The 15,525-nt window shown below is 36.9% G+C and overlaps 1 protein-coding gene across 2 annotated transcripts; it reads right to left on the minus strand.

Moving 5' to 3' along the window:
- Positions 1 to 1,965: 1,965 nt before the first annotated feature.
- actr3b (actin related protein 3B) lies at positions 1,966 to 14,953 on the minus strand. 2 transcript variants are annotated; one of them, XM_088643872.1, is made up of 12 exons: positions 14,874 to 14,953; positions 12,253 to 12,308; positions 10,493 to 10,617; positions 10,093 to 10,203; positions 9,792 to 9,887; positions 9,601 to 9,708; positions 8,201 to 8,344; positions 6,787 to 6,960; positions 6,382 to 6,474; positions 4,373 to 4,498; positions 3,426 to 3,509; positions 1,966 to 2,817 (listed from the first exon to the last, which is right to left on the minus strand). In XM_088643872.1, exons 3-12 carry the CDS (start codon positions 10,562 to 10,564, stop codon positions 2,722 to 2,724), a joined length of 1,104 nt encoding a protein of 367 aa, XP_088499998.1. In that variant the 5' UTR covers positions 10,565 to 10,617; positions 12,253 to 12,308; positions 14,874 to 14,953; the 3' UTR covers positions 1,966 to 2,721. The 2 variants fall into 2 exon arrangements, with proteins under 2 accessions (XP_088499998.1, XP_088499997.1); XM_088643871.1 differs by having other exon boundaries at positions 14,705 to 14,913.
- Positions 14,954 to 15,525: the final 572 nt, after the last annotated feature.

The following is a 15,525-nucleotide window of genomic DNA, read 5'->3' on the forward strand; positions in this document are numbered from 1 at the left end:
TGTATCTGTTCTGACACTGTCTTCTGACTTGTACATACGTAAAAGAAATGTTATTCCCATTAAGTGTTTTGAACGAGTTCACCATGTGTAACTAAACAATATGCTGTGTAATTATCAATACGCTACATTAATCTGCAGAGACATAAAATTAAAATTTTACAAAAAAGTGTTCTTAATTGAAATGCAACATGAATGCAGTTCTGTTTCATTGCTGGGAACACATATTCCCTTGCAATTAAAACCCATGACCTCTGTGTCATTAATCAAATTCACGGGAATAGTGACAAACAGTAAGAGGCTTTTAGAGCAGCAGTTGATATGCAGGACATACCGTATGGGTTTCTTTCTTTTTTTTTTTAATTTTTTAAATTGTGATTGTTCTTTGTGATAGTCACAGCTGAACGTCATACAGCCCAAAGGCTATAGTGTTCTGGACTAGAGATACACTGTCAATAAAAGTACACAAGAATGCAGAATCTCAAATTCAATGAGATGGCACGAGTTTCAGCAACACTTTTTTTAAATATGGCGCCCATAGGACCCTAAAGATTGTGTAGTCTGATCCCAAGAGTAACAGGAGCTGGAAGGAAGGCACACGTAAAGTAATTTCGGGAAAGTAACAAGTGCATTAACTTACATAGAGTAGCAGTAAAGATTTCATCTTGATTGGAATGCATCTATTGAATTAAAACAGATTGTTCAATATTTCAAGATGTAAATAAATATATCTGAGCAGGATGTTAATAGGTCTAATAAATCTAATGAAAACCTTATCTTCTGTATGTGCATTATTCTACCCTCTTTCTCCTAGCAAACATTTATGAAAGTGTACCTGTAGTTAGAAATGAAAAGGTCATTTTTTCTGTAATAAAAAATCCAGAGCACAGCAATATTGGCTATACCAAAACTCATTTCAGAGAGGGATGTAATGTATCACGCAGTTTTTTCAGGTCTTGACTGAGCTTTTGGGTATAGCAAAGCATCCGTCTGTGTAGAGTGTAGAAAGAAAATCTACTTTTTACATACCAAGGTTAAATCTATGTTTTATAACAAGAAATCTTGCAATTATACAAGAAAATTTCCTTTTATATTACATTTGCATTACCTTTAAATTATAATTGAGGGAGCTTCTCGATTGGCTAATAAATAGAAAACAGAGGAGACATGAGGAGTGAATACTCCAATTGGGGCCATGTTGTCGGAGCCAAAACCCTGACTTCTTTTAAGAAACACCTGGATGAGATCCTTGGATCAATTAACTACCAAATGGGCTAGATGGGCCGAATTCATTTCTTTTAATTAGAATGTTAGAATGTTATAATAATGGCAACCCATATTTTGTTGCAAAAATACTTGCAGCTCTGGATAATATTCAATAAATATTGCATGTTATCTGAATCATTGTAGCTGCCTGGACACTGAACTCAGGCAGTTGGACTTCAAGGGCACCTTTAAGTGCTAAACCATTTGATAAGAACATCTTATATCCACAATAACATAAATGTCCCCTACAATGACTATTACAGTGATGCTCAACCATTATGCACTCTCTACAATATACAGGGGTTATATCTATTAGAATTGATGGGTGCAAGTCTGAGTATCCAATGTTGTGACATCATATCATTTCTGAACCATAATAGCGATGCTTAAAAAGAAATATCTGATTTATACATTTAGTAATGTGAGAATGAGACTTTGATTATGTTATGGAAAAGCTAAAGTCGGTCATAATAATTATTTAATGATTTGTTGCTGTTTTATTCAAAACTGAAGTAACACTTACCCTTTTCACATTGTTTTTAGTATGTAAAAATGCCAGAACACCACAAAAGCAATTACTGCACCAGTGCTAAAGTGTTTTACTGTCCAGGAATTTACAAGATTATGTAGAATTGGAAAATAATTGTTTAAAAAAAAACAATTAAATGCTTTAAAGTAAGAAAACAATAAGACTACTGTATATCAACTGTAAAAGGTATGAAGTGTCTTTATTAAGATTGTTTTGATGCAGCCTTTTAGCTATCAGCAAAAAAAAACCCTCAAGTAATAACTTACTTTCTTCTATAGTATAGGTAAATTAACTGTGATAATAATAAATAAATGTTATAGGAGATAGATAATATATATTAATTACATAATTTTAAGTTAAAACCACCTTGAATTTCTGCATACATGGATGAGAAAAATAATTTAATAACATACAACCTATTAAAACTATTCACATGCCTTACAACTGCACTGTTACTGTACTTAAACTAGACACCTTGATTTCAAGTCATTACTTCATATCATACATTAAGTACCTTTAGGTTCCGACTATCTTTCTCGTTATCTTTAATACAAAATAATATGAAATATAAACTAAGTTTGCAATACTTAGCAATTATAGTCTATATATATATTCTATATACATTTTGAAAGCCTTGCATTTTGCATTTTTTTAGGGCTGCTTAAAAAATTATCTTTGAGTGCCCTCTTCCACAGCCCAAATAATTAGATATAGAACTTAGCCTTTGCACAACCTAAGTCTGCTCTGCAGAACAGGAACATTATGAGGGACATAAAATCAATGCTAGAAAACAGTCATCATTGTATGGCTTCACTTGAAGTGCCTCTAGTCTTTCTGACAGCAGGTTTTCTTCCCATCCCTGGTACCAGCATTACAAGTCACAATGTTCAACTTTTACTGCCAAAGTGTTCATTGACAAAAGCCCAACATTATGACATGACTCCAAAGACAGGGTTGTGGCGACAGATACTGGGCCCATACTCTTCATAGTCCTTCTTAGTGTGGCACACGTGGAAGAATTCAGGCTGCAGAAATATAAAGAAGCAGAAGAAGATTCTGAATTCAAAATTGGGTGTATTGTGTATTGGGTGTACAATATTGTAGTACTGCTGTGGAATGTACTGATAAATTTCCTTTAGTAATGAGAAAGACCCGTTTTCAGACCAGTGAAAATGAAAAATAGACTAAATAACTCTAACTTTTAAATTTTCGTCACTGTTAGGCTGTTCTTTTGTTTTAAACCCTTTACTCTTAGGTGCACATTCACTTCCCAAGAAACTATTTAAAAGGCATTTTAAGAAACAGACTGCTCTTCGAAGTATTTCTGAGGCAAGAGGAGCTACTGTATACAGGACACTGCGTGGCAAAACTAAGCCAATTCAAGAGAATTTTAGAACACCTACAGTGCATGAATATTTATTGTTTCTATTGAGGGGCTTTACTGTCAGATATCAGAAATAGGTCTTTAAAAACCTACAGTAAGCTAGTTTCACTGTAAAGGACATATTTGTGTTAAAAAAAAAACTACTGCAGCTGAAAACTGGAGCACTTGGCTCTCAGTATGCAAAAACTGAATATAGTTTTATTCAGTAAAAAACCCAATCATTTCCCTTTTAGTGATGCTTTTACTTACCGTTGAAGCAAGCATGGAACCTCCAAACCAAACTGCATAGCGTTGCATGTGATGTGTTATTACCTGAACTTCAATGGGTTTGGGCTACAATAATACAACAGAAATAAAACATTAATCAACGGTGTCTAATCTATACTGTCATGTCATGTCATGTGCCAAAGCGCTTTATACCACACGGTGTCGCAGGAAGCCGGAGCCTAAACGGCAAGCAACGAGCGCAAGGCAGGGTTCACCCTGGACAGGGCGCCAGTCCATCGCAGGGCCAGTCATACATGGGGTCATACATGGGGACCATTTGGAGGCCATGGTAAAGGCCGAGGGGGGGATAACTCCCTACTCTTATCGTGAAATGCCCGGGGATCTTTAACAACCAATGAGAGTCCGGACATCGTTTTAACATCTCATCCGAAAGACGGCGCCCACTACAGTATAGTGTCCCTGCCACTATACCGGGGCATTAGGACCCACACAGACCACAGGGTGGGCACCCCCCACTGGTCACAACACAACTTCCAGCAGTAACCATAGCTTCCCAGGAGGTCTCCCATCCAGGTACTGACCAGGCTCAACCCTGCTTAGCTTCAGTGGGTAGCCGGTTGAGAGCTACAGGGGGATATGGCTGCTGACTCTATACTGTAATATCAATGACAATTTTTAAGCCAAATGTTATACAGAAAATCTAAAAGAAAAATGAATATATGTGGCACAAAATTCTTATGTTACAAAAAGTAAACAGTGAAGTGGACAGCAACGACTCACTTATGCCCTACAAAGTCAAACCATAGGTGTTGCTTTGAAAAGAGCAGACGGTTATACATACAGTACTTACGACTTTACAGAGTCCTAACCATTGCAAGAGAATTTTTCTGATGGTATGTGAAAGCAATTCCAGTATGATTAAATGGTGAATCTGCATTATTGTTTACTGTTTGCCCACTCAATCATACCTTTATCCTCCCGCCACTTAGCTCTTCACTAAGTCTTAACCTGGCATCAACCACTCTCTTCAGATCCCTCTGCAAACGTCGTCCAAAGTCCCTAAACATCGTAGATCCACCAGAAAGGACAACATTCTGCAACATATCAAAAATACAACTAGGACATTTTACTGAAACATCAACACTGAGATTTCAGACATTAACGTTTAGATCTGCAGTCAGAAAAGGATTTTTTTTTATCAGAATCTCTACAGCTCTTTACATGTACACAAATACCAGCACTAACAGTTTTATTGTGAATAAATAAATGAGCAGTAAGCTCAACAGCAGGAGGACTTTTCAGTTAATTCATAAAAACTGAATTTTATGACACCAAAATAAGGGCATTTAGCTGGTTCTCATGGGGAAGAGGCAATGTGGAAAATGAGAAAACATCCTCTGGCAGGCTCACACATTGATGGGCACTGATAACAAAGACTTACACAGCAGGTCTGGCTTCATCCCTCGTTGCAGGGGTCAATCCATTGTTAATGGTGTCAGGGGAAATTTATCCAGCCGTTTACAGAATCATGCTATTGTGTATCAGTGCAAGATACAATATCTCATTCTGAAAGCCACACCATCTTGAGTTCTCCCACCCTCAGGCCCTTTCACTCCCAGTGCTAGACAGGCAGATTAAATGATGGATATGCTATCCCATTCCTCACATGATATACAGAAAATTAGATTTACATTTCAGCACATTTATTCCACACCAAGAAGCTCTTTTAGTCATAGGTCAGCTCAGAAAAACACACTTCAGATTGCATAACAACTGTATTTACTGTGAATTTCATTACGATTTGCTATCGGTAGTTTTGTATCCTTAATTTAGGAGTGATTTTGAGTACTATTCAGTTACAGTCTTACCTTTTAGGATAAAATTAAAGAATTGTAAGGAAAACAAACAAGTAAACAAACTGGCTTTCAGTACAAAAGGTCTGGAGCACACTATTAAAGGTCTGAACCACTGATCTGCTGCAAATGTGCCATATTAAAATAACAATAAAACAACATTTGCCTAAACTGCTTTCTAACTGCAAGACTAATATATTGAGCACTGTAAAGGAAATGTTTGGTGTTTATAAGGTAAACACTGCCATCTAGTTTACTGTACATGCTATAGATATCTTGTTAAAATACTCCCTTAAATCATTGAAACCTTGAAACATTTACATTTCTTAATTACAGGTTTGCAATTTGGCAGTATACGTAAACGCTACAAATCTGCCCGGGCATTTTAGCCTTTGTGGCAATTAATAGGCCTATATGATTAAACACTTTTACTATATGCACCATATTGAATACTATATTGAAGTAGCTTTGAAAGTTGATTGCAAAAGAACCTTAAATCTTTAACATTTTTCTTTATGATTCTATCTCTTCCCCTGACCAAGGAGAATAGTAGTCACATACGCACTTCCAAGACACGTAGGACTGAAGGACTCTCACATTACCATATATAGTCAGGGCATGAATCAACATCAAGACAGACCAATCTAGCACTGTATCATCTAGTGAAAGTATTCTTCTTATTAAGTGTATTCATCTCTAGTGTTAAATACCCTAAACTGTTTTTACAACTCTAATCATATGTCTTTATTACTTCTGAGCTTGAATTCCTGTATCCATAACTATGCACAACTATTCTTCTATGTATAATAACCACTGAACAATGATAGTCTGTACAATCTCGATTTAATCAGCTACACTGGCAACTGGACTCATCCTAGACTGTGAGCAATTTCCAAGGTGTAGATGTTAGGTGCAGACTGACGTAATTGCTGCAGTCAGGCACTTGATACAAAAAAGGATCTGTGTTGCTACTGATCCAGGATTTCGTATGGACGCTGTGTCAAGAACGTTTTAAGCAGGAGGAAAAAGCAGAAGAAAGAAGTATGACTGTGCTCTTTCGTACAGGGAGAGGATAATTAGACAAGAGTGATGTCTCCCAGGCTCGTGCCATTTTGAAACCTTACCTTGTACAGTGGCCGTCTGACATCTATTGGGCAATTCTGTATTACCTCATCAACTACATCTGAAATGGGCTGCATAAAATCAGGGTTGGCAAACTACAAAAAAAATCTGTTATCAGCACAACTTAGTTTATCCTCTGTATTTAAGGTATGAAGGCACTGTATGTATTTATAAAATATCACAACCAACAGAACACAGATTAATCTATCTGTTTTTGCATTCCATCAGTTTTTACTGCCACTGTAGGGCTACCTCAAATGTGTGCTGAAATACTGTAAGATACAACATTATGAAATAAGTCACATTATATTTGAAAGTAAACTTTTTCACTTAACCAAGTCGCTAGAAAGCCATCAATTCCAAATGGTTCATTTCTAAAAACGAATTTGTGTGAGAAGACATCTTACCTCTGGATGAAAGAAGATTTCTGGGCCCAGGAATCTTTCATATCCAACATCTATCAGGAATTCTCTTTTGCTTATGACATTAATGCCCTTGTGCTTCTTTATCCATTTTCCAGGATCTGTGTCATATTTTGTAAATTCCTTGACAATATCTGGACAGATGTAACAGTACCTTTCCTAATAAATGAATAGATGTGTTAATACTGCACACATACATTATAGTATTGAAGTAGTTCAGGTGGGTAGCTGCGTCAGCATGCGTAGGCTTCAAAGGAACAAGTAATAGGTTTATTCCCTGCTGAAAACAGAAGAAAGAAAACACAAGGTTTTCACACCTGAAGAAGGTTCCATGGCCGAAATGTTGTGTTTTCTTTCTTCTCTTTTCAGCATGGAATAAACCTATTACTTGTTCCATTAAAGTATTGTTTAATTATATATTGATTGGAACTTAATTATGTATGAGATATTAGGCAAACACTCGATACCACATGAACAAACCTAAGGGTAGAGAGAGTAAACAAGAAATCATAAATAATTCAAATCGGCACTTTGAACCTATTAGCTGCGCGCAAGAACATAAGAATGATTACAAATGAAAGCATTTGGCCCATCTAGGTTGCTTTATAGTTAGTAGTTAACTGATCCAAGGATCTCATCCTGCTGTATAATATACATATTGTATATGTAGCTGGATCTTACAATGTATAGTTTATTTTGAGTTGTTCTGACCAAGTTAAAACATTTGTGACATGTCAAGCTTGGGTTCTTCTCCCCCAAACTAAGCTGTACCAGTCGGTTCTTGGGCTTGAGCTGGTGGTTCACCACAAGGCAATACATTATAGAGCAATACTATCTGTGCACAAGATTTAAAATGGATTAGCTAGTGTGCAACAGTTTAGGACAGAGCAAAATATTGCTCTATGCTAAAATCTCAATCACAAATTCCCTCCAGTTTTATATTCCTCTGTCCCACATAAAAGTTACAGGAACAGGAATGAGTTTGCCTGAGAAAAAGAGTCATATAGTGCACAGTTACATGGATCTTTATTTTATGTTCGGCATGTGTAGCAATGTTTTTATCTGATTGGAGGCTAGGGCTCATTACACGGTCATGGTTTTCAAGATCAGATTTTGCAAAAGAAACAACCTACGTTAGACACTGATGTGAACAGGCATCTTATCTGTAAGAGAAACAATAGTTTCTACATATGTGTGCCACTTCTCAATTTGTAAACCAGCAGACTTTTTTTTTCTTAAAGCGAAGGTACAAAAGAGCTGTCCCTTTTCCTCATCTAGGTACGCTGTGATTAACAGAGACTGAAAATTGAAAAAAAATTAATTGGCAGAATTTAATTTAAGGTTTCGGCTCACTGCAGGAATAAATCTCTTGTTCTCGCATGAGCAGTCCGTAACTTACCTTGACTGCCTTTGCCGTTTCCAGAGACTGCTCAGGAGGGATTCCTATCTCTCTTTCTCTCAGGAGCTGCTGTATAAAATACGTGATGTCTCTGCCTGCAATGGGGATGTGTTTGATGCAGCTTCCAATGACGTATCCTTCTGCCTGTTGAAAAAGAGAAAATACAGAGCACAGCACTCTGACAGCTCTCATTACATTGTAAGCAGCATTGCTCTAATTTTCACTGCTCATCCAGAAACGGTTAAATACTGCCCACCCGTACCTCGTTTTACTAACGTAATTCGTTCCCAGAAACCCTTACGTATAGCGAAAATTCGTTAGAAGATTTGTAAAGAAACGGGGGGAAAAATCCGTTCAAATCCAAAGATGTTACCCCTAAGTTTCCTTATTTCTCCAAAAAAGGACAAAAGAAGCAATATTAAGTAACATTGAAACTGTGGTAACCTCTTCACCTGCCTTTTTTGTGCAACTACACTCACAGCTTTCCTTTCCTTGACACCCTTAGGCCCATGATAATGTCAACAGATCTTAGACGAAAAGTAAGAGCGCACACAATACTGTGTTCTCGGGCTTGTGCCCTCGCCGATCCCGCCCCACGTCCTCCCTCACCGCATGAGCTCGAACAGGGGTATTGCCGGCTGAGCTAAAGAACACGTTCCCCAGCCCGGGCGTCCAAAACCCCCGTTATGCGCTGGGGCGGATCCGTTACAATGGCGAACAACGCAGGAAGAGACGCGAGACGTGGTGAACTGTACTGTATCACACACGTCTCTCACGCCACTCCGCAGGCTCTGGGCTGGCCCTCGCCCTTATTACTGGAGGGTGATGCGTACATTCGATATGAACCGAGTCGCATGAAGCCTTCCTCTTCACTCTCTACATTATAAAAAGAGGTGCGGGTGTATATTCATAAATGTGGATGAATGGACATTTTAAACTGACTAGATTTGGGGGGTGCTTATCATACTTCCCCTTAAAAGACGTTTCTTCTACTCAAAGACCGTGACGTCTTCTTAAAGCCAGTGGTACTGAGAATTTTAGTTTTGCAATATGCCAGTAAATCCACGGGTCTGATTTCTGGTGAATATGCAAAAACAGCCAACAAAGAAGGCTTTTCCTTCTGCATTGCAGTGTCTCTGATAAGGACATTTTTTTTTTATTAAGAAAGCTTCAGAATACCTGAGTAACCATTGAAACACAAGCCAAACACAAACTGTTTTTAAAGGAATAAATAACATTAATCAACAGTATTACATTACAAGGTTGCTGTGAAAAAATCTATACTAAGATGGGCTTTTTTATAACATCTACTTTAGATTTGTATTTTACATTCCATGAGCATAATAGTTTAAATATATTTCAGTTTAAACCACATCTAAAATGAGGAACATGCCTCTTACCACTGGAATCACATGAGTCACTCCATCGCCACTGTCGATGACAATACCAGTCAGTGTACGTTCTCCAACCTGCCTGGAAGTCCAGGAAGCTGCAAGAGCCAAAACTGCCTACAAGAAAAAGCAAAGAATGTCACTTATACTAACAATACCCATGGGAGCTAAAAATTGTATTAAATGATACATCTGTGTACCTGCACAGCAATATAGAGACCAGGAACATTAAATGATTCAAACATGATTTCTGCTAAGTATTCTCTGTTCTCAGGAGTGTTCAGTGGAGGTTCTGTCTACAAACAACAACAAAAAATAGTTATTTAAAATATGCACTGTATATACACATTGCAGAGTATATTTAAAGCATTCAAATGATGATACTATAAAGAAGTCATAGAATAGCATATTAATAGATGTACAGTAGATGACAAAGTCTGAATGTTTGTATTTATATACAGTATTTATATATTTTTGTCACATTGTCTTTGCATTTCTCACCATAAGAAAATAATGGTCTTCAGGCTCTGCTCGTAGATATTTAAATATTACTTGTTCCATAAATCTCTCCATCAAATCCCAGTCTTCAATTATACCATGTCGAATTGGCCACTAAAAAAAAGCAAGAAATTAATGACAGCTTCAAAACTATATAGAATATGCTGTTCTCTATTCGGTAGAGAGATTTTAAAAAAGCAGCAAATGTTATCCAACACTCTATAAAAAATTTACCTGAGACTACAACTAATAATGTGACCTTGTGAGAACCTCATTATTATCTGACACTGAAGAAATGAAGGTTAGTAATTTTGAACTGAAGCAGGCAATCTCTGACAATAATAAGATGATGAACAGATCAACAACAGACCCTTCCCTCCCCTGTGGAGCAGAAATGCTTCACCTTTGTTGCATAGGTTGGCTTATCAATAGCTTCATCTCCAATGAAGAAATCTAAATCATCCACTCCACGCATCAGCCTCCTCTGTGCCTGGTCACCCACTTTTGCAGATTCTCTTATAGCAATACCTCCAAAGGAAAAAAAATCAAATTTAATATACAGTAATTAGGCCAATTTCCAACCCATTGTTCTTCCATAATGTTTCAAGCTATCCCCAAGCATAGGCACCTCTATGGAAATTGCCGGTGAAAAAACTGTGAAAACGTTAAATACAGGCTCTACAGTAACAGGGCTCAACATCAACTCTTCCTTCAGCAGCTCTCTAGTGGTGTGTGACTTGGTCTCAGTGAAGTACACAATGCCCTGTTTTCTGATGCTCAAAATCTTAAAATCCTAAAATCATAGCCTTTCATAATTTGTAGACTGCATGAAAAATAGCTGCATTTGATCAGAAGTACAGTCATACCCATTAATCTATCAATTTTCTCACCCCTTTATCCAATATTGGGTGGTGGGTTCACACACACCAGGGGCAATTTTCCTAATAGTCAATTTAGCTATCAATATGTCTTGGGACTGTGAGAGGAATCCGAGCAGCTTAAGAAAACCCATGCACACATGGGGAGAACATACAAACTCCATGCAAATAGCACCCTAGGATTTGAAACCCAGGGCCCCAGCACTGCAAGGTAGCAATGCAAACTACCATGCCACCCAAGAATATTTACTTAAACAGGAAAAAACTTTCTGTTAAACATGTTAGTGTTTCAGTTTTTCTCAAAAGTACTGAAACATTCAGCTCTTGTTTCTCTTTGTGGATCATACAGTAGGTCAGCTGAAGACATTTATTTAATTTCATTTCTTGTCAAAATGACACTGCCTTGGCAATTTAAATAAGAATTTGTATGAGTCACACAGTTCATTTACTGCCTACTGTCATCCCACAGGAAAAATAAAGACCTACTGTATGAGTAACTCAATACGGGGGATTCAGTTTAGAAAAGAAAGTTGAGATATATAACTTTAACAGTGTGTGACTGAGCCATTCATTTTGATGCATGCTAAAGAGAAATATATATTTTTAATGTGAGTATTTTTAATGCTTAAAGGTCATGACAAGATTCAACAGATGATGATAAACAGCACATTTGTCTCTTCTGTTTTCAGATACAGCTGTATGTGCTACACAATGTATCCTGCACATATGCAGAAAAATTAGCTTTAAAGGGAAGGTTACACATACAATGGATTTCATTGCATTTTGCATGAAAATGTCATGTGTAGCCCTTGCAGCAAGAATAACCTCTGCTTTTTATAAATCTAATCACAGGTTCTTTGCAGCTTACTACATCTTTACTTTGTCAACATGAAACACAAAGAATACAGTAACTCTTACTATCCTTAATAGAGGCGTATTCGAAAATAAATTATGACTTTTTTCACAATGCACCTATTTGTGTTTTTTAAATAATGTACAGTAGATTTTTGTGCACCACCTAGTTATTTCTCGGAGTATTATTCAACTTCTTTTTCTACATCATAGTTTTTGACCTAATGTAAGAAAGTGTATCACTGTGTACTGAGCATCAAAAGAAATGTAACACTCCATATGTGTGTGTTTTCAGAAAATGCTACAAAGCAGATGGTTATTTTCCTAATAATAACTTTGAGAATCTGTTGCAGTTGTTTCCTTTGAATCTCAGTACTCAAACTATAAAAGCTGGGTATATTTTCATGGCCTTAACTGCTTAGTTAATACTCACATGAAGGTATGATGAACTGTGGTTCAGTATTCCCAGCATAGCCAATCTTTGTGTATCTGTAGGTACAGAGCAGACTTAGTGTTAGTTTTATTTTTGTTTAAAACCTCTTTGAAAAACACAAAATATAGGCCTGCATTGAGTGAGACCAAAATATATAATTCTGCATTATTATTGCAAATGCCTGTTTGATTTAAATGCCTCAGTGATTTAAATTGGTGCCAACAGAAAGCAATTTGTATTTCACAAGCACCTGTTCATCTGTTCATTGCATTGTCTGTGTTGTAAGCCTAAATGTGAGAAATACAAAAACCAATATCATATACTTTAATGGAAAGAAAATGTTGTAGTTCTTAGAGACAAAATGAACATCACTTGCATGACTAAACTCAAATTTGTAAGCAGGCTTGATCAATACGATGAAATGTACTAAAGAACATCAAAATTGAAACTCCTCCATTCCTCATCAATGTGTCATGATAATTACAAGTTTTCAGGTCTTTTTACATTTAAATACGGAGGCCTACCAATGCGCTAACAAGATACTGTAGTGCAAATTTAACATTCTAATTCCCTTACGATACACTAACAACGTTCGGAAAATAATGCACCCATCTGAAAGTTCATGCAGTATCCAAAAATCTTGACCGATTATTCATTGCAACCAAAGATATACACAGATACAGTCTTTTAAAAATATGACATAACCCACTACATAAAATATTTCTTTTGTTACAGACATGAGATTTGAAAAGGATAATACATCAAAGGACATAGAGGTTAACATACTGTACAGTACATGTTTGATTAGTCCCCTTGCCCCTGTCTAGAATCCCAAACTGCTACATCTACAGTAGTCAGCTTTCACAGTTGATTACAGCCTACTAATCAACACATTAAGATTGAGTAGTGTCCATGTTTTCCTCTCAGGAATGCACTGTTGGAGTTCTGAAGCTCTGAAGTTCCTACAACACCATTTGCACAGAATGGAGGAAAGATGTGGCTAAAACCACTGTAAACTCACAGGCACCCAGATAGTCACTGTGGTCACTAATATGCTACAATAACCCAGCTGTCCCAAACCTACCCAATCTCTGCAATACCTGGTGAATTGTGTACCGCTTAAAGTTGTGACTTTAAGGAATCTCAGTCACAGCAAACTAATGACATGGCCCAGTCAATGACAAATGACGCTTAGCACACCCATTTTAGAGACATTTCGTCAACAGGGAAGCAGATTAGAAACCTGAATTTCATGTTTCCATAATTTTGTATGGTAAATATTACCCATCCCTCCATGAAATCATAAATGAAAAGGGTAAGATCAGTTCTCAGCTAAATGCTGTGTTGTAACATTTTATGTTACAAAAAAAAAGTACCAATCACTATTACAGAATCTGAGCCACGCACAGACTGTAAAATATCTTAATTTTGCAAAGAAAGGGGGTCATACAGTACAGTATATAGGCCTATCAACAAATGTGCATACGGTATTAAAAACACTAAACCTTTTATTTTGAATTTCATTTATTTGTGCCACTTTAGTTAAATCTGAACAAACAAAATATGACCACTATTATTGTGAGAAAAGCTGAGCCCAAGATTATATACAAAAGTACTACTTAAGTATTTCAGAGATATTTCATATTCATAATTCATTTAGCAATATTTGGTGATTACTTTGCTTTAGATATATTATTTTTCTACCATTGTATACCAATTGAATTGTTGTTAAAATTTACAACTGCAGCACACAAGTGTTAACATTTGTATGTGACTTATTTTACCCTCAGTATCATAGCTACCATACAATAATAGCTATCATTCATTTTCATATTTAACTTGGTATATAGAACAAGTTGATAATGTAATTCAAACCATAGGCAAGATTATTATATTATGATATATGCGTCCAAAAATAGCATTTATTCTTGTCTTTCCCTACAATGTGATAAATGTCAAGTTTAACTTTAACCTATTAGCCTTGTAATCCACAGACCTTCTGTATAATGGAGTATCCATGGTTTGTAAAAAGCTAACACACTACTGTACACTATATGTATAATCGATTACAATCTACCATAAACGAGTGTCATTTCTATTCTACAGGTCCCCACTGTTAATTTAAAATAGTGTATTTGAAAACAAGCTTGACAACAATTTCATTATGACAAAACCTAGTTTTTACACAAGTAAAAAATTACTAAATATAATAAATCGTTTAATGACAGCAATCCGCACCTGTCATTAAACGACGTGCACCCGTTTAATGACACTATAATAGCCAAAAGAAATGTCAGTGACCATCATTTTAGACAACACTCATTAAGAAAACCTCAGTGTAAAACGTGTTTATGTAGTACGTGTGCTGTAGAGGTGTTTGTTCAATTTTAAGTATGTGCAATAAGTAAACTGATCATTAAAAAACAAAAATTAAATACAATCGCTAGCTCACCCAGTTCCACAGTCAATCACGCAAGGAGGTAAATGCACAGCCATTGCTTAGGTTAGACAGATATCCCTGTTTTACTGTAACATGAATAAATAACAAAATATGTATTTTGACTTCTAAATTAAGGAAACCGTACTACAGGACACTGCAATGCCAGATTACCCCCATGTACCGTTACTCCTCCGTAATGCTGACAGCATGAATACTTCCCGAGTCAAAGGTGGAAAACATGGAGTCGTTCCTGGATATTAATCCGAAACAAACAGGGAGAGCTGTCCCTATGGCAACGGGTATGGCCTGCTTGGGATCATGCTGTAGCTGCATAGACGATCAAACACGTTATTTCTTTTTAGTTCTAAAATTTTAATACCTAGCATCTATAAATCAGCTTCATATTGTTGTGAAAGAGTATTACGTGCTTGGACCGTGACGTGTTTATTTGTTTAGTTCGTGTTGGCTTTTATCCGTGGCGATTTAGTTAATACTGTACATTGAACATTATGTACTTGGAAGTAGGCATAGTTACAGTGCAATGTGTGAGCCTGGTCAGTACCTGGATGGGAGACCTCCTGGGAAAAACTAAGGTTGCTGCTGGAAGAGGTGTTAGTGGGGCCAGCAGGGGGTGCTCACCCTGTGGTCCATGTGGGTCCTAATACCCCAGTATAGTGATGGGGACACTATACTGTAAACAGGCGCCGTCCTTCGGATGAGACGTAAAACCGAGGTCCTGACTCTCTGTGGTCATTAAAAATCCCAGGGCGCTTCTCGAAAAGAGTAGGGGTGTAACCCCGGTGTCCTGGCCAAATTTCCAATTGGCCCTTACC

This window comes from Lepisosteus platostomus, chromosome 8 (assembly GCF_059453375.1).
Source record: "Lepisosteus platostomus isolate fLepPlt1 chromosome 8, fLepPlt1.hap1, whole genome shotgun sequence".
Taxonomy (NCBI): Eukaryota; Metazoa; Chordata; class Actinopteri; order Semionotiformes; family Lepisosteidae; genus Lepisosteus; species Lepisosteus platostomus.